Raw genomic sequence first — 25,671 nt, forward strand, 5'->3', positions numbered from 1 at the left:
CAAACCCCTGCAAATATGCTGCTTCTGAACCAAACACATCGATCCGTCTGTTTCCTCGAGCTCCAGAGATCACAAACTAGCCCCGTTTCTGTTCTGCACACATGATTCTGTTCCTGCTCATAGCAGGACATCCCAGGGTCTGATGCTGAGGATCTCACAAGGAGGCGACACTTTATGGTCCCCGGGAGGCTCGTTCTGCCTCTGCTGCTAAATAGCACTGACAAAACAGCACAGAAAAATACAGCAACGCACAAAAACTGCCAGGAAAAGAGACTCAGGACTCTTCAAGGATTTATCTCCTTCACATGCAGAAGAGTTTGTTAACTTTTAGAAATGTGTTTGGATCAAATTTGGCCGGTTTTAACATTTGACAGCAGTAAAAATATCCTAAACGTCATTCTTTTAGAGTGAAATCTGGTTAATTTCCCTAAAGTGACCCACAATATACTGAGGCTGTTTTGGGTCAAAATTGATCCGTTTTAACAGGCCAGATTAACCCTCTGGCCAATATCCTGCTGACACATGAAGATAAAGCATGGTAAAATTCTTAATTGTTAAGTTATTTAGGGTTGTTTTGTTTTTTTTACGAAAGTGTATGCTAAGCAAGCAAATCATTTTGAACGTAACTAGAATGTCCTAGAGCTAATTTCAGTCAGAAAAGTTCAAATCAAGGGAAAAACTGAATTAAAAACCAAGACAAATTTATGTTGCAACATGCTGAAACTTTTCATAATGATGAGCATGCCTTTTTTTATAAAGAAAACCCCAAATAACTGAACAGTTAAGAGTTTAACATGATTAATCTTTATGTGTCAACAAGTATAAACTGACATTTAAACATTTTAAATCGATCTGAACTTTAAAATTTAGTATAGACACTTCATATGAATATATTGAATATAAGGAATAAATAATATTGAATTTCCCTTCAGGGATTAATAAAGTTAAATAATAACAATAATAATAACAATAATAATAAAAATTTAAAAAAAATAAAATAAGAATAATAATAATAGGGAATTCTTGGTGTCGCTGTGAAGACAGAACATATGAACAGTATGTGAAAGTCAAGGTGAAGATAAAAAAGCTGCAGGATTAAAGTGAGTCTGGGGCTAAAACTCTGAAATGTCTGCTCTTTTAAACAAATAACACAATAAAAAAAGCTGCAGATTAGGTTTTTTGTGTTTCTTTCTAGATAACCATCTAGAATTATTTATAGAGGATGTCCTCACCTGTACTCCTGAAAAATTTAAAGAGGCACCTTTTGGAACAGAGTGTTTCTTTGCAAACATCACCACTCGTTCCTCTGTGGTTCTAAAGAGGGAATGAACTCAGTAAACTCCCTGAACTCCTGCTCAGGTTCTTCTCCTGCTGCAGTTTTTAGCTCTCACTATATGTTTAAAGTAAATCAGCACAATAAGTCTCATATGAGCTGCTATTATCGGATGATTTCAAAATATGGCTTAAAAAATACACTCCTTTTTGAGCAGTAGGTGCTGTTGTTTTCTTATGGTTTATATTTTGTCCTTTAAATCTTGCTAATTTACAGTTCATCTGCATTTGTAAAATTGTGCCATTCACTAATGATGTGAATGTTTAATCTGTGCATTTAACCCATATTACAGTCATTTGCAGCAATTTGTGCAAAAGAAATCTAGTGAAAATGTGGGAAATGTATTAGTTTCATCATGTTTTTTAAAGCATATTTTTTATCGGAGACTTTTACAAATTGATTGATTTACATACGTACATATATATGTGTATATGTGTGTGTGTGTGTATATATATATATATATATACACACACACACACACACACACACACATATATTTATATATATATATATATATATATATATATATATATATATATATATATATATATATATATATATATATATCAGAAACACTCTTTTAACCTGGGTTTTGAAAAGTGCTCTATAAATGAAGATTATTATTAATATGTTTTATTCATGTCACATGTTTCTTCACTGTGGGCTCATTTTCACTACAATATAAAGTTCCAGACCTCTATAGAAATAAAACAAATATTCCTAGAAGTAAAGAGAATAAATCTAAATCTAAAATAAAAAAATGTAAATCAATTTTGTAATACCATAAATTAATGAAAAAAATCTGTACAATTTGTAACATTGTTTAATGGTCCAACTTTGCCATTTCTGAACAGAAAGCAACAAGCTTTTTAATCCCACCATTAGCTGTTAGGACTTGGAGCTTAAACCAAATTACTACAAACTGAAGTAGAATGCAACAAACTAGTTCAGCAAATTTCAAATTCTACTTGGAATAGACTCTCTAAAGGCACCCCAGCAAGTGGCACAACAAGATTTATGTGTATTTTTGCCGAATATTTAGCTGTGAAGGTTCAGTGCCAGAGGGACTTCATTTTTGGAGTGCTAGCTGGTGAACTAACAACACGCAAGTCACCTGGGAACATGTTAATGCCAGACTAACATGTCTGTGTCGAGGTCTGAGGAACTCCTGTGTGTGTTGTTGTTTGAGTGTTGCTGTTTGTGGTTTATTGCGAGGCCTTGGTTTAGATCCAGGGAGCTTTAGATCCACCCAAACAGTTAGAGAGAATAGGACCGGGGAGACAGACAGAAAGATGATTCTTTGAGGAACAAGTGGCTGAGAGAGGAAAAGTGACAGAGCTGTAAGTCATCCGCACAAGAGCTGCCCAGAACCAAGAAGGTAGCAAGGAAAGGAGACAAATATAAGGGAAAATGAGAAGTAAACAGACAGACAAAAAGATGCAGAGTTTGGATGGAAATAAGGACGACATAGAAAAGCAGATTTAGGTGGAGCTGCTGGAGAAACTGTGAAAAACAGCTAAAAAGATGTGAGCTGGAGGCTGAAATAAGAGCAGGTGTCTGAAGGAGAGAGAAGATTCAAGAGGCTGCATAAATGAAGTAACCTCAAGAGAGCCCAAATAAGAACAGAATGTAAAAAGAATGTAGGATGTAAGGACAGAATGGAGGACGTAAAGATGTAAGGATGTAAGGATTAAAGGATGTAGAATGTAAAGATGTAGAATGTAGGATATACGGATGTAAGGATATAGGCTGTAGGATGTAAGGATGTAAGGATGCAGGATGTCAGGATGTAGAGTGTAAGGATGTAAAGATGTAAGGATGCAAGGATGTAGGACATAAGAATGTAAGGATGAAGGATGAAAGGATGTAGGGTGAAGGTGGTATAGATGTAACGATGTAAGGATATAGGATATAGGATGTAAACATGTAGAATGTAGGGTGTATGGATGTATGGATATAGGTTGTAGGATGTAAGGATGTATGGATGAAGGATGGAAGGACGTAGGGTATAGGATGGAGGATGCAAGGATGTAAGGATATAGGATGTGAGATGTAAGGATGTAGAATGTAGGATGTAAGGATGTAAGGAAGTAAGGATGTAGGATGAAAGGGTTTATGATCTAAAGATGTGACGATATAAGGATGTAGGATGTAGGAATAAGGATGTAGAATGTAAAGATGTACAGATGTAAGCATGTAAATATATAGAGATGTAAGCATGTAAGGATGTAAAGATGTAAGCATGTAAAGATGTAAAGATGTAAGGATGTCAAGATATAAAGATGTAAGCATGTAACGATATGAAGATGTAAACATGTAAGGATGTAAAGATGTAAGGATATAAAGATGTAAGCATGTAAAGATATAAAGATGTAAACATGTAAGGATGTAAAGATGTAACATACAGGATGTAGAATGTAAGGATGAAAGCTTTTTAAATGGCACTCGTCTTCTCGTCACTCCACCAAACCGACTGAGACTAACGGAGCTCTTGGCTTCTGTATACGTCATCTGCTGGTATTTAAAGAACCGACTGTGAGAAGTGAAGTTAGCACGCAATGTGAAGCAGAGACGTCACTCTGAAAGGAAAAAAAGAATACTTTGAAGTCTACATGAGAGGTAAAAAAAAAGGCTCTGGGCTGCAGTAAAAAGTATGTACAGAACATGCTGTACCTGAGAGCTGAGGCGACTCTAGGTGAGGGATTCAGGAGTGAGATACACAAACATCAAAATGCAACCAAAGATTAAAGGCCTTCATAATTTTGCAAGAATCCGTTTAATCTCCCTCATTTTCTCCATCATACAGTATTAAATGCAGCAGATCTGTTAAAAATGCAACTGGGGTTAAATTTTATAGAAAAACTGGAGAAAAACTAAGAAAACAATTAAGGAAAATGTCTTGTAAAATGCGACAATTAACTTTTTAAAAGTTTATTTCATTGACTTGTTCATTTATTTTTTTTTAGCAATGTTGTAATTATATAAATCATAAAGAAAGCAATTTTTATTGAACAAAACTGAAAAATAATAATTTCTGCAAAAGGAAAGTCCTACAATACAGGAAATTGTGCATTTATAGCTATTTTTACCTCCGCCAGGAGGTTATGTAATCATCGGAGTTTGTTTGTCTGTTTGTCTGTCTGTCTGTCTGTCTGTTTGTCTGTTAACAGCATAACTCAAAAAGTAATGGACGGATTTTCACCAAATTTTTACAGAATGTCCGGAAGAGCAAAAGTAACAATCGATTAGATTTTGGAGGTGATCCGGATCACCGTCTGGATCCAGGATTTTTTTGAAGGACTCTGTACAATTGAGAGAGATGGCCTGGCGGAGGTCTGCGCTCTCCGAGTGATTTTCTAGTGCTCTTTATGCTTTTCATTGATTTCAATATATGTCTCTGATCTACTCCGTGTAAACACTGCCTGCAGTTGAACCCAACACTCAGAATTTTTGTCTCTTGACTGTTGGTCACAATTGAGCCACTGAAGCTTTAATGTTTTATTTAAGAGATGTCGAAAGAAAAGATTTAGATTGAAATATTACAAGTTTTAGTGTGTAAGTGTGTTGAATTTGAATAATTTTCCTGATGAAATTGGATGTCAGGCATTATGTATTTAATAGCCATCAGAAACTTAAAATTTTTTAATTTTTTTTGTTGGTATAGTTTGTGGCTCAGATTAATGGTGTAATTTTGGTGATGTTTTTAAAAGCAATGTCCTTTAAAACCCCTGGGGGTGTTTTGGAGTTCACAAGGTTTAGATGTCAAAATATACTTGATCTTTCATTGTGATGTGAATTTTTTTTTTATGATTTGCTCGTTAACATCCTTATTTTGCATTTTAAGAATATATGAATGAAAAAGAGTTTGTTGGCGTGACAGAACATGCAGTGAAAGTCTGTAACCACTGAATTCTTTTACAGCTTCTATTAAAATAATGCAGAAAATCCCATTCCATATAAATCTCCCCTTAAAGGAACATTGCTTATTTTTATGTAGTATATTTAGATAGCTAGCATATGCCAGGTTCCCTCCCTGTTCCGTGCATGAGCGCGAGCGTGCATGGGACACGCTGCAGTAGAGCTGTGTAGGTCTGTCTGAGTCACTTTGTTTATTTCTTATTTACAGAGTCAGAGCCGTGTACAAACATGACTTTTTTTCAGCACAGACACAAAACCAACAGCCAGCAGACCGTAAAGAGACATTCAGCGACTCTGACAACATGTGCATCTTTAAATTACTTCATAGTTATATTCTGCATGACGATATCACCAAAGGTATATTTTTTGCAATGTTTGTGCTTTTATTTTCCTCCTGACATGCATCTTTTAAATTACTGCATCAATCAAGGTTTATTGGGCCTATTTCTTAAAAAAAAAAATCTCACTGAAATATAGAAATCTAGCAATACATGTTGCATCAGATTGTTTATCATCAAAGCTGGATTTTTGTGCAATTTTTGTGTTCCTCCATCTTTTAAATTTCTGTGGTACACATTTCTGGGAAAATTCTGTCTGAAATATAGAAATCTACCAATAAATTTTGCATCAGTTTGTTTATCACTAAACCTATATTTTCTGTAGCTTTATAATCTTTTAAGATGCTGCACTGGTCAAGGCATATTGTGCACATTCTTAGAAAGTCTGCCTAAAGATAAAGCAATTTTTTCAATCCTTGACAAGATTTCCAGTATATTTATTACAGTAATAAACAGAAAAGTGTCACCAAGCTATAAAGATTCTGTCCTTTCTCAAAAAAAAAAGCCCAAATAATAATCAATCCTCCATACATGCACAGCAAGGTGGAAGTTTCAGTGACTAAATGCACAAGTAAATGTAAATACTGCTATTATCCTTTTAAAATCCAGCACACAGATCTCATTGAAAAGAGTTCAGACAATCAGAAGGTTTTACTCCATGATTTTGATGACTACTCTGGTAAGCAGCTGGCTGACAGAATAAAAAAAGACAACACATGCAAAAAGAAAAAAAAAGCTCCTTGCACGGCCTGTTTCTGAATGCATATTGTATGAATTCTTTAAAATGCAAGTGGATTTAGGTGCACTGAATAAGTCAAGAGCTCTGTCTGAGGGAGCAGGAGAATGGAAGAGGCGGCTAAAAGTGAACAAGGTTTAGTTTTCTGCAAAGATGTGGGAATAAAGGGAGAGTTTTTCTTTTGTACAAAACAAGAGGGGAGAGAAAAATAGAACAGAAAGTATTCGAGAACAGAGAAACAGAAAAGCTGTTGGAGCTGTAGGAAGTGGGAAAGGCTATATTTACCTTCCAAAAAGGACAGTGATCAGAAAGGTGCCAGTTTGAATCCCACCTGGGAGAATGTGAGGAGACAGAGAGGAAGAGATGAAAGGAACAGATGGAGAGGAGGTGGCTGGACGGAGGAAGAGGAGAGATGAAGAGCAGAGGGATGGCAAGTCGTTGTATTATTAATTGTGGTGAGATGTCCTGAAGTGCAGCAGCGGAGCGTCCGTCCATTAGGAGCTCCGACGCTCTTATCCTCTATTTATGTTCCGACTTCTTTCTAAATACAGAAACATGACTCACTCGCTCCTCAGTTCCTGCCTTTGACTCCTCTATCGCTGTTTCCAGTCCAACTACAAGTCTTTTTAGTGCCCGGCGGCAGGTCCGACTGATGTAAACTCTTGAAGGCCAATAGTGGCACCTTTATTCGTGCATGCTCAGACCAATGCCTGAGCAACAAACTCCAGTGTGATCACTTTACTATGAGTATTCACAAGAAGTTTCTCATACTGTCCGTTTGATCAAATTCTCTTTGATTTAACCAACCAACTGCACTGTTAATGCAGAAACTCTTCATCTGGTTACCCTAATAAAACAAATTACTTGTCACAAGTTTGTACAAATTGTGCAAAGTTCCAACAGTGAAGGTGTAATTATCTCATCATGTCATCTACTCAAAAATGACCAACATTAATGTCACTATTTTGTCCAAACTTGCAAAATTAGACAAAATAAACAGCAGGAACAACAATCAAATTATTCCATACAGCATCCTTCACATAAGCGAATGCACTTTAAGGGCTTTAAAATTAATAGAATGTAACAGAATTTCATAATTGTCATTCCAAGAATTAAACAACAATCCTGTCATTGCACTCACAAAATCAGACATTTTCTAATAAAAGTACAGTGAGTAATGAGTGAGTACAAAACATGAAAAGCCATTAGAAAAACACAAGAGAAATAATAACTCACAAATGCACATAATGGTAACTAAGGATCAGCATACTAATAGGTTATTATCTCAGAATCCCTATTCTAAACTATTTAGATAAATTAATTGAATAATAAATCAATAAAAGGCAACTAAATTGTTAAAAAAAAATGTTCAAATTAAAACAAATGCAGATCACCAAACTCCATGATGTCTTGCATTGCAATGAGAAAAAATGACATCATTTGATAAAATCTAGAAACTCGTTACAGTAAAAGAATGGAAGAGGAAGAGGCATATGTATGGAGGTGGCATCATCATTGCTGTAGGCAGAAAGAACAGAACTTCCAGTTCAGTCTTTTATCAACATGCTGCTCAGAATTAAATGATAATAATATGAGGATTTATGAAGTTGATTTCACTGAACAGAAGTCTGTGGTTGTTGTTTTTTTGTCTTGCAAAGTGCAGATTTATTTTACAAAACAGCAGAGAGCAGGAAACTTCTCTGCAAAAGTGGTTCCAAAGTAAAGTCTTTTGTACACAGTGCAGTGTTTAGGTGAGGTGAAGTTTAAAATACCAAACAAATACACACATTTACTTGTATACGCACACAAAAAGACAAATAGATGAAGGGGTGGTGTGTTGTTTTAGTGTGTCTGGGAGGAGTTTTTGTGTGTTTGCACGCGTGTTGCACGATGTGACATCTGCTCCTTTCTGCCGGGCCTATTTTCAGACGCTGACCAGCGTTTCAGCCGAACGCACCATAGAAATCGTTGTGACGCACGCAAACACCCACTCGTGCATCCAAACACTTACATGCCAAGTGGATTACATACATTATGCTCACACATGCACAACACTGTGCTGCATTTACACCGTTAGTCACCTGTTATTACACACAAGTTACACGTAAGTTGACCAGAGAGACACAGCAAAGTAGATCATTGTGGAGGAAACTTTATTGTCTTGCAGCTGCAGATGTTACTTTATGGCATTCCTGTCTTGAAATGTCAGTTTACGGAACATTATCCAGCAGTTTATACCTTTATTTTGCTCTTTTCTCGCTCCATTATCTCGTTCCTCTCTGCATGCCTAATCTCTGCTTATCAAGTTACAGGTTTTGCTATTTATTGTACCCAGTGGACCATTCAAATGACAAGTAACGACAGTGGAGAGCACAGAAAAAGCAGGAAAAAGGATAAGATGTGAGATAAAACAAACACTCCAGTAGCTCTAGTGACCCCGATAGTGCAGACAGCAACCTTTCTAATGACCAATCAGCTCTGTGAGAACTCATCACGCATGCACACGCTCATAATTATAGACATACACACTGAGAAAGTCATAAAATTACCCGTTTTAACCTTTTGCCCGTTGTGGCATTTGCATGTGTCTGACTGTGAGAGTCTGAGTGAGAAGACATTAGCATAATATGGTTACTATGGCAGCAATCAGTGAGTATTATGCAGGAAAAATTACTTTGACTGTGATCTTTACTATGTGAACAGCAAAAGAACAATAAGCTCTTTTTCCACCACACTGTGCCCAATCATGATCTGAATACATGTCACGCAAATGACACAAGCAATTTCTTTTGTGATGAATACGTTGCCTTGTTAGTTGCCATTTTAAGGTGCAGTAGTGGGAAATGTTTGGTTTGCATTAGGATGAAATAGCGTAAGAGGGCCATCAGTTAAAGGGGTGATCTGAAATTATTCAGCATGGATCTTGTTTGGACGCTGAGTCACATTAAATCTACTCACAGTACCTGGGAGAGTCAGAAAAAGCAACACCAGCAACAAGAACGAAACATTTTCTAAACACATTACTTCTGAGTTGAACAGTAGGTTATTAGCTCTCAGGTAAAATTAAGAACTAACGGTTTAAATTTACCGTACTGAAAATGCCGTCCTCACAGTAGAAACAAAAGTCGGCACAACTTTCATGACTGGGATTCAAGTCTTTTTTTTTGTACATCCATCTTTACTTTTATTGACAAACTCAACCCTCCTCAGAATTAAGGAACCAGATGTGAGTTGAGGCATTCTGCCATTATTTAGAGATAACTGTTTAAAATACTCCACGTGTTTGTTCAAATAGATTCAAATCAGGCAACATATTTGTTCAGGTCAGTGGTTTTTTCTCTTTAAAAGGTCTTGTGTGATTTTGTGCTTTGGATTATGCAGAATTCTTCTTCTCTATTTCTGAAGACTGGTAGTCATAGTCAATGTTTGGGTAAATCCTCAGACATCCATTGTGTGTCTATAAAAGTCACCTGCGAAACTCCTTTTGCACAGATGTAGCCCCATATCCTCACACTTCCAGCTCTGTTCTTCACTGTTAGGACTATGCATTCACTGTGGTACTTTTTCACCTGGTAAATGCAATACATGCTGAAAAAATGGTCTAGGTATCATCTGACCACAGCTTTATTTCATGTTATTTTGTGAAGTTTAATATTCCAGATTTGTCAGAAAACAAGCTTTTCTTTTGTTGGATGCCCTTTATAAAGGTTAACATTACTTGCTATCCTTGACACTGTCTGAGTTGTCACAAAAACTCTGATTTCCACTGATAACTCCTGTGCTAAGTCTGAAAAACTTGTTTTTCTGTTTTCCAGAGATACATTGTGCAAGTTACGCACTGTTTGTGGAGTCATTTTAGGATTACGTCCTCTGCAGCCATGACTGGTGGTACTATGGCCAGTCTAATACCTTCTGATTACTGCTGCAACTTTCAACAAAATTGTAGTTGGTCACCAATCTTCCTGTATCCTATTTTATCCGTCAGATTGGAGCAACGTAAACATGCAGATAAATTCAGCTACATAGGTCCAAAATTCTGACAGCTCTGGTATTTGCAGGTCAACTAACTTTGTCTAAAAGTTTGCAGGTTATTTTAGAGCCCTGGTCATAAAGTTTTGAGCTGGAAATCACTTATTTTTGTTTCTACTTTGAGTCCATGTTATGAATAGCCTTTTAACAGTAGAATTTGTTTTTGATTGTGCATAAGAGGAGATATGCTACTTGTCAACTTAGAAATAACATATTTATTGAGAGGTGATGCAAGGATGAAGTGATTTTGCACCGGGCTCGACTCACTTCTGTTATTTGCTATAAATCCAAACTACACTACTCACAATAAGTTAGGGATATTGTGAGGCCCTCAGTGGATTTCATACTAAAGGTGTTTGTTTCACTTCAGTTATTTTGGGGAATAGGGAGGCAATTGTAATAGGGCACTACACACAGCTCATTTTATGTTTTCCATGTAATGGTCTCACTGTGTACAGTGCACCTTACATATTGGGGCTAATACCAAAAACTACAAAAAGACAACCCTTTTCAATGTGGAACCAATTTCAACATTCTGGGGGTTTAAAAAGCTGGGATTGTCAGTAAGTCATTCCCAGTTCACTATTCATGCAGCCATGAACACACAACGTCACTTAACGGATAAGCAGCACCACCTGGCCATAGTGTGTCTTCACGTAGGTAGCAGGCAGTCAGATGTTGCTCGTAAACTCGGTGTGTCTCACAGTGTCATCAACAGACTTGCAGCAAGACACAGAACTACTGGCAGTGTTGGTGACAGACCCAGGAGTGGAGCCCCACGAGTGATGGACCACAATGAAGACCAGTACCTAAGGACCTATGCACTCAGACACCATTATGCAACTGCCACGCAGCTGCAGGTCTGTTTACAAGAAGGGAGGGGTATTCGGGTTTCCAGACAAACCATTCGCAACCGACTCCACCACTTTGGCTTGACCACCGTTTCAGGTGACTCCACTGACACCAAGACACCACCGTGACTGTTTGCAGGGGACACAAGACCATGTGACCTGGACACAGCAGCAGTGGTCTACCGTCCTGGTCACAGATGAGTGTCGGGTCACCTTGCACAAAAATGATGGTCATCAGTGATGCTGGAGAAGACAAGGTGAGCAATATGCCGAGGTCAACATGGTCCCCAGGGTTGGCTTTGGTGGAGGAGGTGCAACAGTCTGGGCAGGCATCACCAGTCAGCGCAAAACAGATCTGGTGATTATACATGGCTCAGTCACTGCACGTTCTTACCTCAGAGACATCATAGAACCCATCATCATCCCCCAATTCTACCAGCACACCCCCAATTTTCTGTTCATGGATGATAATGCTCCACCACATGGTGCTACAATTGTCACAGCTTGACTTCAGGAAGTTGCAGTGCCTCAGATGGTATGGTCATATCCCCTGACCTGAACCCCGTAGAGCACGTCTGGGACCAGCTGAAGCAGTAACTGGATGCTTGTACCCCACAAGACCTGGCAGAACTGCTGTAGCACTTGTGGAGGAGTGGAACACATTGCCTCAGAACAACATCATGAGGCTAGGAGCAGAGACGTCACTGTCAAGCTGTCATTACAGCAAATGGAGGAAAAACCCGCTATTGACTTTGTCAATTTTGGTTATTTGGAGCTATCTTTGTTGTCTGCATTGTTGGGGTAATAAATATTGCACTAATAAAAATTCTTCTCATTCATTAATAATAATATCAAAGGTACACTTATTCTGGCAAAATTCAGGAATCGTAGGAAAAGCACTCATGTAAATAACAATGTCCCTAAGTTATTGTAAGTAGTGTATGTGAATAACCACATGGAGACCCAGACCCAACATACTAAGCAGACTCACCAAGAACATGCAGTTTATTGCATCAGTTCTTTCCTTCTTTCCTAATACGAAGCACAAATACACCTGAGCCAACCGAATGTCTGGATCTGAACCCTTTCCCTGCGCGTTCACAACACATGCACAAACACAGCTCAGCAGATTAAATGTCACAATCCCTAATCAGTTCTCCTCAGATGTGCAGCATCCAACAAACACCAGCAGCGAACACACACACACATTTTCAGACACACATCCAGGTGGAGCGGCTGCAGTTATCCTAATAATTGTTCCGACAGCAGCGGTGACAGCCGTGAAAGCCTGACTGACAGACTGGACAGAGAAATGGCCTCATTCACTCATTCATCAACACCTGCTTACGTGGAGTCACGTTAGTGGATATTTGCTGCCAAGATATGCTGATTCGTTTTGTTGTTGTCGTTGTTGTTGCTGTGTTGTTGAGTATTTGAAATTGGGGGAAAAAATTACACATGAAATGTAAATAAAAAAAACATGTTTGGAAAAAGACGTGGGGTGAAGAAACGAACTGTGATGCAGGAATTAAGGTAAAAAGATGCTTCTTGGCTCAGATAGATGAACATATTCATTTTGTTTTTAAAAATACACCTGCAATAACAATAGGACAGCAAGTAAAAGGAAATTTTACCTTGTTCTAAACAGTAAAGCAGTATTTGCATTTCAACTTGGACTTTCCTTTCCAAATCACGTATAACTAAGTCAACACCAAAAACTGCTACTGGGATATTAAGTTTTTACTAAAGACAGGGAATTAGGCAGAAAAGGAGGAGTTCTTTTATATATCTGAGATCAATTTAAATCTAAATAAGCAGATTCTAATTCTTTACACGACCTGGAACGCTTGTATCTGTTGCATTGGCCCCTTGTATGTGTTTTTTCTCCCCTGACAAATCTTTTTTATGTGGAGTCATGATGTAAACATGCAGATAAATCCAGCCACAGAGGTCTAACAGTCTGAAAGTTCTGGTGTTTGTATATGGATAGTTTACTGCTGCAGCTGTGTTTCAACTGATTTTTAGTTGGTCACCAAACTTCCCGTATCCTTTCCACCTATCAGATTTCCAGCTACTCTGGTAATTCTTTTTCATGTGGAGCCATGATGTAAACATGCAGATAAATACAGCCAAATAAATCCAAAATTCAGTTGCTGTATGTACCGAACCCCAAATATAGTGACATTATTTGTGACAAACTGAAAAAACTGAACTAACTGTATTAGGTGGTTTTCATATAAAATTACAAAAAGGGAAACTCTCGAAAGCATAATTCAAGGCCCAAGTAATCATTATTCAATCAGCATAGACACAGCTACATCTCAATTTTAGTAACAAACGTGAAAGAAGAATGAAATATCTTGAACTCATAAGATGCTTTCCAGTTCAAAACCTGATTGTCATGCTGCCAAGGTAAACAGATTTTTTAGTTTAGTTTAGTTTCTTTGGGTTAAGTGTTTGAAATTAGGGGGAAAAAAACACTAATCTACAGATGAGAAGGTAAAGTATATAATGTTGGGTGGAGAAAAGAGCCATGTGAGGCAGGATATTAAGTCAAACAGGACAGAGACAAACCCGGTGACTTCATACTTTGCAGCCTCCCCCTTTACATATTTCATCTCTCCCGCTATTTATGTATAAATATATATATAAAAAGAAAACCGATGCTGAATTATTGATAAATGAAGAGAACGCGACCTCAATGTTTCTCTATTACACAGCATTCCTGTCTTCCTCGAACTCTAACGCTCATCTGCACTGCCTCGTCAGACACATTCATTTTTCAGCAAAGACACGAGGTTGTATTCTGTCAATGTGCATAGTCAGGCACATGGAGAACACAAGAGTGACCAGTTCCAAAATATCACACAGAATAGACAACATTATCTTCAGAAAACTGGACTACATAAACTTGGCTCTATTTAGAGCAAAACACAAGGATGGAGCCAGCAAAGCAAGTTCAAAAAGCAACACAAAGGCAAAGCAATGGAAGTCTGACAACTGGATAAAGTTGTTACTGACAAAGAAGGGACAGAACTAGACTCTGAAATGTGTAAAGTATTAATCGTCTGTGCAGCAGGCACAAAAAGTAAACTGCCCTTCAAAGACGAAGCACTTTTTTTCTCTTCATATCAAACAAGATACTATTTAAAATGTATAAAATGTGCACTTACTGCCCAAAAATAAGGAATTATTATGGATGCAACTGTAATTTCACCATGTTATTACCATTAAGTATGCATGTCTTTGCTAACCCTCTGAACTCCAAGCAGTTTTTGGGCATTTTTTTTTGTTTAATTCCTGTCACATCTTAACTCACTGTGAACTCATTTTTTCCTGCAGTATAAAGTCCTGTACCTCTATGGAAACAGTACAACCCTGGACTGTTTGCATTTGGAAGTTTAAAATGTGGTGATGATCTATGTCGACCCTTGGGTGTGCATTCAGTGTCGGAACACTATATTTAGACTTCAGTTTTATTTATTGATTCACTATTGTGTTTTTACTCACTGTGTGGCGAGGTTTAAACAGTGAAACTACTTGGTTAGGTTGAGGGAAAATGTCGTGCTTCAGTTTCTTAATTTTTTTGGTCACGCTGCACCTAATATATGATTAAAAATAAGTGACAACTGGAATAAAATACATCTGTACACCCTTCTTCACCTCTTTTCCACACTCTCCATTGCTCTGGACTGTTGACCCTAAGTACTTAAAATCCTCCACCTTCTTGATCTCTTCTCCCTGTAACCTCACTCTTCCACTTGGGTCCCTCTCATTCACACACAGATACTCCGTCTTACTGCGGCTAACCTTCATTCCTCTCCTTTCCAGGGCAAACCTCCACGCCTCTAGCTTCTCCTCCACCTGTTCCCTGCTCTCACTACAGATCACAATGTCATCTGCAAACATCATAGTCCATGGAGACTCCTGTCTAACCTCGTCTGTCATCCTGTCCATCACCATAGCAAACAAGAAGGGGCTCAGAGCTGATCCCTGATGTAGTCCTACTAATGTAGAAGTTAATGAAGGCTGGATATTAACAGAACCTACTACAAGACTTATTAGGAACAAAACAGGAGAGAATCTGTTCTACATCCGTGATAATAGTGGTCCTGGCTGGCAGCTTCCCTCCCTTTGCTTTGCTTCACTAACTTCTTTTTCCTACTGTTCTACTTACTGTCTTCTGTGTGTGTGTGTGTGTGTGTGTGTGTGTGTGTGTGTGTGTGTGTGTGTGTGTGTGTGTGTGTGTGTGTGTGTGTGTGTGTGTGTTTGTTACTGCATGAGTGTGTTAGTGCATGAGTGTGTTTTAGTGTGTGTGTGTGTGTGTGTGTGTTAGTGCACATCCTCCCTGCGGACTAGAGGCTGCACGTGATTCAGCTCTCCATGTCTGGTCTCCTCTCGGCTTCTCTTTCCATCTCCATCTGTTTCATCGCTGCTTCCTCCTTCAGCCCACTTTAAATGTGTCTTTTAATTCTCTCTTTGTGTGTTCCTATAAAAGTGTCTTCCTCTTCTCTGAATTTCACTGAGCTCCTCTTCATTTTAGAACATTGTTTTCCTTAATTGTACACCTTGTCTTCTTCTTCTCCTTCTCTTTTTTGATACTTTTAACTTACTATTTCATTTTCCTTCTCCTGATCTTCTCCGGCCCCAATTATCGTAATTCCATCTTGAACGAGGTTCAGACATAGAATTACCTTCTGATCTTGTAATTTCAAGATAAAATATCACTTCTCCATTTCACATTCAGGTTGTGCAGTGTTTTCTCCTTAAATCTCTGCCCCTGCTTGGGTGCAAATCTGCTCAAAACCGTTTGTTTGCTCTCAGATTTACTGTTGGTGCAAATATCCCGTGCTTCAGTTTGAGTGTCTGAAAAAACTCCGTCCAAAGTCCCGAACCAGACAAAAAACAACTAAAACCGATGATAGTCACTGTTTGCTTTACTTGCTGGATCTTACTGTGTAATCGGGTTCATCCACTCCTGCTCTCCAGGGTTTATTGTATGAACCTGTAATCCTAGAAGAAAACTGCTGAGTTCTAACGTTTACAAATAATAGATGAGTTAGTTGTTTTATTTCTCTTACATTCAGGTTTAGCAGATCACTCACCAATATGAAGCACCTAATTTAATAACTTCAAGTGTTTTTGTTATAATGATTTAATGGTAAAAGCATATTTCATATTGGAATACATCCATGATAACTTGTCCTTCAAATGTTAATTATGTGTGTGAATGAGAATATTTTTGCTAAACAACAGGCAACAAAACGGATGCCAAAGACTTTCTCTTGTCTTTCTCAGTGTTTATGAATTGAAAACTACCCTAGCAATAGCAAAAATACCAAAACTAACATGAAGCAACTCTAAAGAGCTAAAACATTTTTAAAAAATGCAACTAATGTGGTCACATTCGTACAAAAATGGTCTGTTACTGATAAAGAGCTGAGGAATATTTGAAGTTGTGCAACAAATATTTTATTTTATTCCAATCTGAGCTAATGCTACAGTGGCTAATTGTGCTGCTACTGCTTAAATATACATTTAGCTGTTAATTAAAATATATACATTTTTAGATATCTGTAATGTTATCCAATGTTGCAGAAATGTTCACTTCTGACTGTGATGTTATTTAGAATCTAATGTTGACCTCACTGCATTTATTTCATCTGATTTTTACATAAATGACCCTGAACAGACAACCACCACAGCAACAGTCTTTGCATTGCTAAGTGTAATTAACACTCGTATTCCCCTGCTGCAGATATACGTTTACCTGTTAAATTACCAGGAAGTGAAAGCACCATTAAAATAAATTACATGGCTGAGGTCGCTGATTCAGTTGATCCACGCCGGTGAACGATCTGCTGGATCCGGTTACACAGTAAATACTGAAAGAGACGCTGTAAAAACCTCATTAACCTGCGGTTCTCCTCAACAAATGCAATGAGAAGCCAATGTTCGGAGGGGTGCCTGCCTTATGTAGCTGTTCTAGTAATAAGTACATGTATTAAGCCAAAAGTCCTGCAAGAGACCAGATAAAGTTCATGTAATAAGTGCTTTGGGAGCAGGAAGAAATGGACCCAGCATATTCCGTGTGCTAAAAGTAAATTTATATACTCATTGTGTTACAATATGCAGCTTTGAGCTTTAAATTAATGTTTTAAATGTTTTAATTAATGTTTTAATTAATGTTTTATATTGAAATTAATAATTTCAATATAATTAAAACTAAATATTTGGTTTGTGAGAATAGAAGAAGTGTTAGGATTGATCCTAGTTACAAAATTATTGTTATACAGTTTGGAAACATTAAAGCTTTGTTTGTTTGTTTGTTTGTTTGTTTGTTTAATTGTGCCTGACTTTACTAAAAAAGAAAGTACCTGGCAGTAATCCAGAGTACTTGATACCAGTAAAATGGAAAGTCCTTTACAGGTACAAGGAAATGAGCAGCAGCCAGTAGACCCAAAAATGGAAAGTATGACACGATTACTTCCTGTGGACATGAAGTCATCATTTAAGGGAAAAAAGTAGTGGTGGGACACGATTTAAAAAATCAATCTAATTAATTACAGTGTTCATAATTAATTAATCGCAATTAATCGCATTTGTCAAATAGCAATACTTGACACAACAAGTAATTATTTTCAGTTCAAATACATTTTGGTTGACAGTTGAATCAATGAATAGACATATACATGTTTATCATTTAAAATCTAAACAAAATTAATACAATTTAAAAATGGGACATAGAGAGAAAAAAGTGATTTTGATGATTTAAGGCCTGGAGTTAGTTTGGTTTTCCCATTGTATGGAACATAACATCAGCATAAGTAGTTCAAGGACCTTCAAAAAGCAGAAAATCCACAGATTTACTCTGCTTTCATCATTTCTGGGTCTGATAAATGGTGTCATTTTGATGGTTCTTTTTTTGGGAAAATAAATTTTTATTTATAAAAAAATACATATTTTTTCATATCCTAAAAGTTTATAATTAAGTTATTAAAAGACGAACATTATTGCGGTTTATTTTTTTACTCTGTCCAGGCTCCGCCTCTTTGGCAGTGTAATAAGTTTTTCCTCCTTGTTAGTGTTGTGATACATCGCTGAGCATCCAATAAACATATTAACACAATTATTACTTTAGATTTGAATATTTTCATGCTTTAATTCATGGATTTGTCTTGTGTCTGATGTCATTTCGACAAAATACCCATACAAAAGCTATATAAAAAATCCGTCTTGGCACTAAAACATACTTATTAACACTACAAAATATGACAGCGCTATAAAAACTTATTAATACTATGAAATGCATCTTAATTGTATAAAATATTTATAGAAATATGCCTTAAATCTTTTTAATATGTCTTAACACTATGAAGCATACCTTAAATCTATAAAATGCCTCCTACCACTACTAAAAACAGTGTATCTGAATTGACAGTGGATTTGCACAATTTTGATGGAAAAACAATGCAAAACCTTTATGCTAAATGAAAATAAAACCTCAGACTGAATGACCACGCTCTTGATGAAAGTAAAGGAACTCCGAAGTTAGCAGGAGCAGCTAAAACAAACACGCTGACTCATCATCATTTCATCCAATTTACTGAATATTATGAGGTGGTCGTTGCATTTCCAATCCCGTCTTCCCTATCTCGTTCAGCCCGAGGCCGTAACCCCCATTGTACACACACTCTCTTCATACATATCAGCCCTCTTTTGATCTGCATCACCATGACAGCTTTAATGGTGATGTCTTACGGTCTAAATAACACTTTGACTTGATTCATTCTCTTTGAACGTTTGTGTGGGAGTTTATCGCCGTCCTGTAGTAGATTTGCTATATATAACCTGGTGTATTATCTCTGTGTCTGTCTTGAGGTGGCCAGAGCATGTTTCAGTACAGTATTCTGAACAACTGTACTCCCCAAAGACCTTGAAGGCATCACGTCGCCTCAAAGTAAATATAACATGCTCAATCTGCCTGATTGACTGACTTACATGTGTCTATTTCTTCTTCCCTTTCCTTTAAAAGAACATTTTTCTTCATTCTAACTTCTTTTTGTTCTTTATGACTTCCCTTCTCGCTCTTACATCCATGCTTCCGTTTATCCATCCCTTCCTTACACAGTTCTATGTCACATTTGTTCTGAATCCGTCATTCCTGCTTCCCTTTGCCACTCCCTCACACACTCATCTTCCTTTCTTTTCTTTTCTTTTCTTTTCTTTTCTTTTCTTTTCTTTTGCTTTCTGTCCTCCTTTCAACTCAAAGCCTGAATCTGGATCGATAAAGGGGAGGTGAGAGAGTAGTCAACCTTTACACCGATCTCATTGTACCGAGAGCAGAAGCACTTAAAAGGAAATAAAGACAGTAGAACTGAAAAAGGATGTCTGTGTTTCCTTCTTTCTCCTTATTTTCCCCTTGCCGTGCTCTTTATTTTTCCATCTCTTTTTCCTCATTCTGTGTCATCTTTTCTCATCCTTCCACTCGTTACTGCTCTCTTTCCATCAGTGGCTTTCCACTGTATTTTTAATTCACCCTTCATCTTTCCTTCTTGTTTCATCTTAATCCTCTAAACCCAAAAACCCACCGGCAGATTTGGAAGGTCTGTTATCTTGTGGACATTTGGCTTTCAGAATATCACGGCATGCAGTTCTGTTGGAAAAATTGTCCAAATAGAAGTTTAAAACTGTAACACTTCTTCTAAATTGCTCTAATTTCCATGTGTCATTTGAAAAGTCATTAAAAAGCAAACAATTTACATCAGATTCTGTAAAAGCCTAAAGATTCTGTGGTCCTGGCTGCTAAAGAGCTATATTTAATCAATGGTTATGGGATACAAATTCAGGAGCTATTCGGTTGAACTGCAGACAGTGTTAACACAGTCATCAAAAAATTATCAAAAATAATTGCAATATGTAGCAGCCCCATTTTTCCTTGAGCATTCGTAACACCTGTGAGAAAAATGCTGTACATTTTGATTTTATTTTTTTTTTCATTTTCACAATAAATACTTAAAAATCCAACTTTTAGTTTTTAGTTTTTGAGCAATTAATGAGATTTTAACTTTATTGTAGTGCACAGAAGACATTTCAAAGTTCTCTCTGCTTTGAGTCATGGTTGCTCTGTTTCCATAGAGGTGCAGGACTTTAAATTACAGAGAAAAATGAATCCACAGTGAGTAAAAATGTAACTGGAGCAAAGAAAAATGCATCCAGAAACTGCTTGGAGATCAAAGGGCTAATCCACATCTTATGAATCATTTGACATAACAGCTACTGGACTGTCGTGGGTTAAATTGTTAAGGTGAGAATCTGACTTTTTTTAATGCTTGTCTGTCTTTGTGGAGACTGTGTGGAAATTATGGTGCTGATAAAATGAACAGCTTCAATATTTACTCCGCAGCAGACTTATGTGATGATTGGCGTTGGTCAGAAATGACACAAGGACCAACTGATTATATTTTGGCAGTAATGCAGCTTATAGTCTGGATCCACAGATTTGTTAAAGATTTATGTATCATTGTGAGATAGCGGCACAGTGTCACTATATGACAACAAGTGAACACTACGTCAACTGCCTGCTGACGATCACATGATTGCGATCCTACAGTGCCTATCATAAGTATTCATTCCCTTTGATGTTTTACCATTTTATTGCTTTCATAAATCAATCATGGTCAATAAAATTTAGCTTTTTTAACAAAAAAAAAATATTGGAAAAAACTCTTTAATGTCAAAGTGAAAACAGATTTCTATAAAGCAATGTTAATGAAAGAAAATTATATAAATAAAAATAATTGTTTGCATAATTATTCACCCCCTTTTTAATTTAATGGTCTAATTCAATAGAGGTCCATCAAATTGTTGCCAATAGTCTCACAATTAGTGAAATGAAGATCACCTGAGTGGTGTGGGTGTGTTTCAAGTGATTGAGTTGTAAAACACCTGTGTCTGAAGGGTCCAGAGAGTGGTTGATCAGTATTCCTGGCTACCATTACACCATGAAGACAGAAGAACACTCTAAGCAACTCAGGGAAAGGGTTATTGAGAAGTACAATTCAGGGGATGGTTACAAAAAGATTTCCAAGGCACTGAACATCCCCCGGAGTTCAGTGAAATCAATTCTCAAGAAATGGAAGGAATATGGCACTTGTGTGAATATGCCTAGATCAGGCCGCCCTCATAAACTGAGTGACTGTGCAAATAGGAGACTAGTGAGAGAAGCCACCAAGACCCCTACAACTACTCTGAAGGAGTTACAAGCTTCAGCTGCTGAGATGGGAGAGACTGTGCATGTAGCAACTGCTGCCCGGGTTCTTCACCGGTCAAAGCTTTATGGGAGAATGGCAATGAGAAAGCCACTGTTGAAGAAAAGTCATATTAGATCTCGACTAGAGTTTGCCAAAAAGCACGTGGAAGACTCCATGGTCAAGTGGAAGAAGATTCTTTGGTCTGATGAGACCAAAATTGAGCTTTTTGGCCATCAGACAAGACGTCATGTTTGGAGGAAACCAAACACTGCACATCACCAAAAACACACCATCCCCACTGTGAAGCATGGTGGTGGCAGCATCATGCTGTGGAAATGTTTCTCAGCAACTGGACCTGGAAGGTGCAAAATACACTGAAATCCTGGGGGACAATCTTTTTCAGTCTGCAAGAGAACTATGTCTTGGGAGAAGATTTATTTTCCAGCAAGACAATGATCCAAAACATACTGCAAAAGCTACACAGGAATGGTCAAAAAAGAACCAGGTAAATGTTCTGGAGTGGCCGAGTCAAAGCCCAGACCTCAATCCTATAGAGAATTTGTGGCTGGACTTGAAAAGGGCTGTTCATGCCCGATACCCACGCAACCTGACAGAGCTTGAGCAGTTTTGCAAAGAAGAATGGAGCAAAATTGCAGTGGGCAGATGTGCAAGACTGATTGAGACCTATCCACACAGACTCACTGCTGTGATTGCAGCCAAAGGTGCATCTACTAAATACTGACTTGAAGGGGGTAAACAATTATGCAAACAATTATTTTCATTTATATAATTTTCTTTCATTAACATTACTTTATAGAAATCTGTTTTCACTTTGACATTAAAGAGTTTTTTCCAATAAATTTTTTTGTTAAAAAAGCTACATTGTATTGACCATGATTGATTTATGAAAGCAATAAAAGGGTAAAACATCAAAGGGGCTGAATACTTATGATAGGCACTGTACTACAAAGCCACCACTGCATATTTATCAGGACTTATCCGGAAATTGAACAAAGAACAACTGATTGAGATGCGGTCCCATCAGTTCTCACCGCCCGCTACATATTTAAGTCATGTGATTCGGTCTCCGTACATAACGCACACATGCATAACACATGCCTATGCTCATCACAAGTTCATTTTGTTTGTGTGTACATCTATATTAAACCGCCACATTCTATAGCACTGTAATTTCTGCCACAAAAATTTTTAAGATTTCTTCGGAAATGATACAAATGAACAGCCTTGGTGGAGTACTGTGCTCTCCGAGTGCTTTTCTAGATTATGTCATGCATTTTTTCAATCAAAAGCAAAAACTCTTGAAAGTCTACAATCGCAAACTTGGTGCACGTTAGAGAATGACCTTTATCTTTCTGATTTTATGTGTTTAAATTGTTGAATATACTTGTTGTGGGATGATTTCTTTTGATCAGTACCCAACACCACAAACTCAAGCAAGTGTTTTTGGCTTCAGTTAGCAACACCTTAGCATGTAGCATGTAGCATTCTATCTGCCTGTAGATACGTGACCCAATGGGTTAGTCCACCAAATTTAGCTTCAGTTTGAATAGTTACGGTAAATTCTGCGACACATAACGTCCTGAGTGTTGTTACACTTCTTACCAGATGTTTCTGTGCTCCCATTAGTAGGAGTGTTAATCTGTTTAGTGGAAATGTGTGTCAAATACAGACTACCAGAGCTCCAGGGGAAAACAGAGGAGATGGTGATGCATTTTACACTGGTGATTAAAAAGAAAATGAGAAAATAAAATGTGTAATCAACTCGAAACATTCAATCGTGCACCTTGTTGCATGTCAGTAATTTCAGTGAAATCCACATGCTTTATAGATTTAGTGTATAAGCAGGACTTCAATTTACAATTTGGTATGAAGTTGAATGAAGTAAATTGAAGTGACGAATGGTTTCTATTATTCAGAGAACTGTGGGTTTGACTGGTAATATTGAATCACTCAAAGCTAAACAACTAATGTCAGTACTTAAGAATAGTTTGATTATAACATATTATTGCAAATTTATGGATTGTTAAACATCCAGTCAGATTCATATGTACCAAGTTCCAAATAATCCAAACTATACAACGAATGAAACGGTTTAAGAATAATTCTACCAAAACATAACTGTAAACATATGGATTTAAGGTAAACCAAACTCAGTTAGATCCATCTACTAATGTGCATAGATGTAAACGTACGTATACACACAATATCCTGGGATGAAAACAAACAGGAACTGACGAGATAAGAGTTAAAGTGAGAGATATTCTGCTCAAAGTAATGAAAAATCATGAACAGAAGCAGGATTTAATAGAGGGACAGAGAGCGACAGAGATATGGAAGGGATCATAGATGTAGTTTGAAATAAAGCTTTTAAATAAAGTTTTTAAATACTGCTGATGTTAACAGAGTCAAACCCTCAGAGGAAAGACAGATGAGAGGTCTGACTGCATCCTCACGGTGAAGAGTGGAATGAATAGCGTTTTCTATTTGTGCTGAATGGTATCGATTGTCTGGGAGAAGATGAGTTTGGATTTGTGAGTGTGTGTATGAGTGCAGGTTTGTCCTTATGCAACAGTGAAACACGTCTCTTAAATGCATGTGCTCATGGACTGTTTGTCTCTTACCTCCACCAGATGTGGCGTTGGGTTGAAGCCACACAGGTTGCACACCTGGCTGTGACACTGTGTACAGGAGTTGTAGTTGGGTGGGTCGGAGCTGCCGATGTTCAGCTCCGTTTTACAAAGAGGACAGTTAACTTTGGGCTTCGGCGGCTCTGAAGCGACCACCGGTGCTGTGGTGGGCTCCTGTTTCTGCGGGGTTTTCTGCAGATGAGTCTGTTGGTGTTGTCCTTGTGGTCCTTTTTGATGATGAGCTGGCGACTGCGGCTGCGACATTTCCTGTTGGTGAGGCTGCTGCTGCTGCTTCTGGGTTGGCACATGTGGTCCACCCATTGAAATTCCCATTGGCGCTTGAGGACCTCCCATTTGGCTGGGTGGATAGGGGCCTCCTATTTTGCTCTGCGCATGAGAACCCCCCATTTGGCTTGGAGCGTGAGGACCCCCCATTTGGCTTGAAGCATGAGGACCACCCATTTGGCTCGGCGCATGAGGGCCTCCCATGCCGAACGGTTTGCTGCCGGGAGCCCCTTGTTGTTGCTGTCGGTTGTCTGGGGCTGCATTGCTGAACACCACCTTGCCTCGTGCAGGGCTTGGTTGGGTGGAGGCAGTGGGTAGAGGGTCAACATTGATCAGGGTACTGGCCTGATTGAGTAGCGATGCCCCGAAGCCGAAGAGTTTGGTCAGGCCATCCTGGGCAGGAGGAGGTGCCTGACTCTGAGGTCTGTGTGCTGGGGAGGATCCAGCACTCCTGGTCTGGTCGTGGTGCCGTGCCATGGACTGGTGCATCGGGGAGCCGCGACCCAAATCGGGCTGGGAGGGTGCTTTAGTCAAACCGGGGAGGGGTACAGCTCCAGGGTGGGGAATGCGTGGACCGCCCGGCTGGCTGGGACCTCCGACAGCTGCAGGAGCTCCAGGACCTCTCTGGGCATACGGGTCGGACCTCATGCCCTGCTGAGAGGGTCCTGTCTGAGACTGGGGGCCGCCAGGGCCTGGATGTCTCTGTAAGCCCGGGGAGGTGTGAGGCTGGGTCTGGGCCTGAGGCGGAGGGTACGACTGGGCCTGAGGCGGAGGGTATGACTGGGGCTGCGACTGAGGATACTGCTGGGGCTGAGAGTACGGCTGGGCCTGGGAGTAGGGCTGGTTCTGGCCGTAGGGCTGAGATGGAGGCTGCTGCTGCTGCTGCTGCCGCTGGGTGGGCTGATTCTGAGTCAACGGTTTGGGCTGTGCTGCTGCTGCCGGCTGTGTTGGCTGAGGTGTTGGCTGCTGAGGCTGGACAATGGGTTTGGCTTGGTGGGATGGAGAGTGAATCTGCTGTTGGCTCTTGGAGCGAGGTGTGGTCATATCAATGCCAAGAGCTCTCTGCATTTGACAGTTCAGACACAGCCATTCCTGGACCTGCAGACAGGAAACAGACAGATGTGATGTTACTTTAACCTTTAAAATTCCAGCTTTAGTTTGTCTGGGTCACGTTGTACATTCATTATCAGGCACTGGAGCTACATATTTAGGCTAGCTGAAAACCCAGGACTGTTTTGAGTCTCTTTATTCACAAAAATTCGACCTCACGTATTTGGTAT

General features: G+C 38.6%; 1 protein-coding gene across 1 annotated transcript in view; it reads right to left on the minus strand.

The window, feature by feature from the left end:
* bsna (bassoon presynaptic cytomatrix protein a) overlaps positions 1-25,671 on the minus strand; it is a 242,960-nt gene that overhangs the window by 107,471 nt on the left and 109,818 nt on the right. The window contains 1 exon segment of the mRNA XM_051949918.1: positions 24,101-25,489. Coding sequence (XP_051805878.1) covers positions 24,101-25,489 — 1,389 coding nt within the window.

Source organism: Acanthochromis polyacanthus, chromosome 6 (genome assembly GCF_021347895.1).
Source record: "Acanthochromis polyacanthus isolate Apoly-LR-REF ecotype Palm Island chromosome 6, KAUST_Apoly_ChrSc, whole genome shotgun sequence".
Classification (NCBI taxonomy): Eukaryota; Metazoa; Chordata; class Actinopteri; family Pomacentridae; genus Acanthochromis; species Acanthochromis polyacanthus.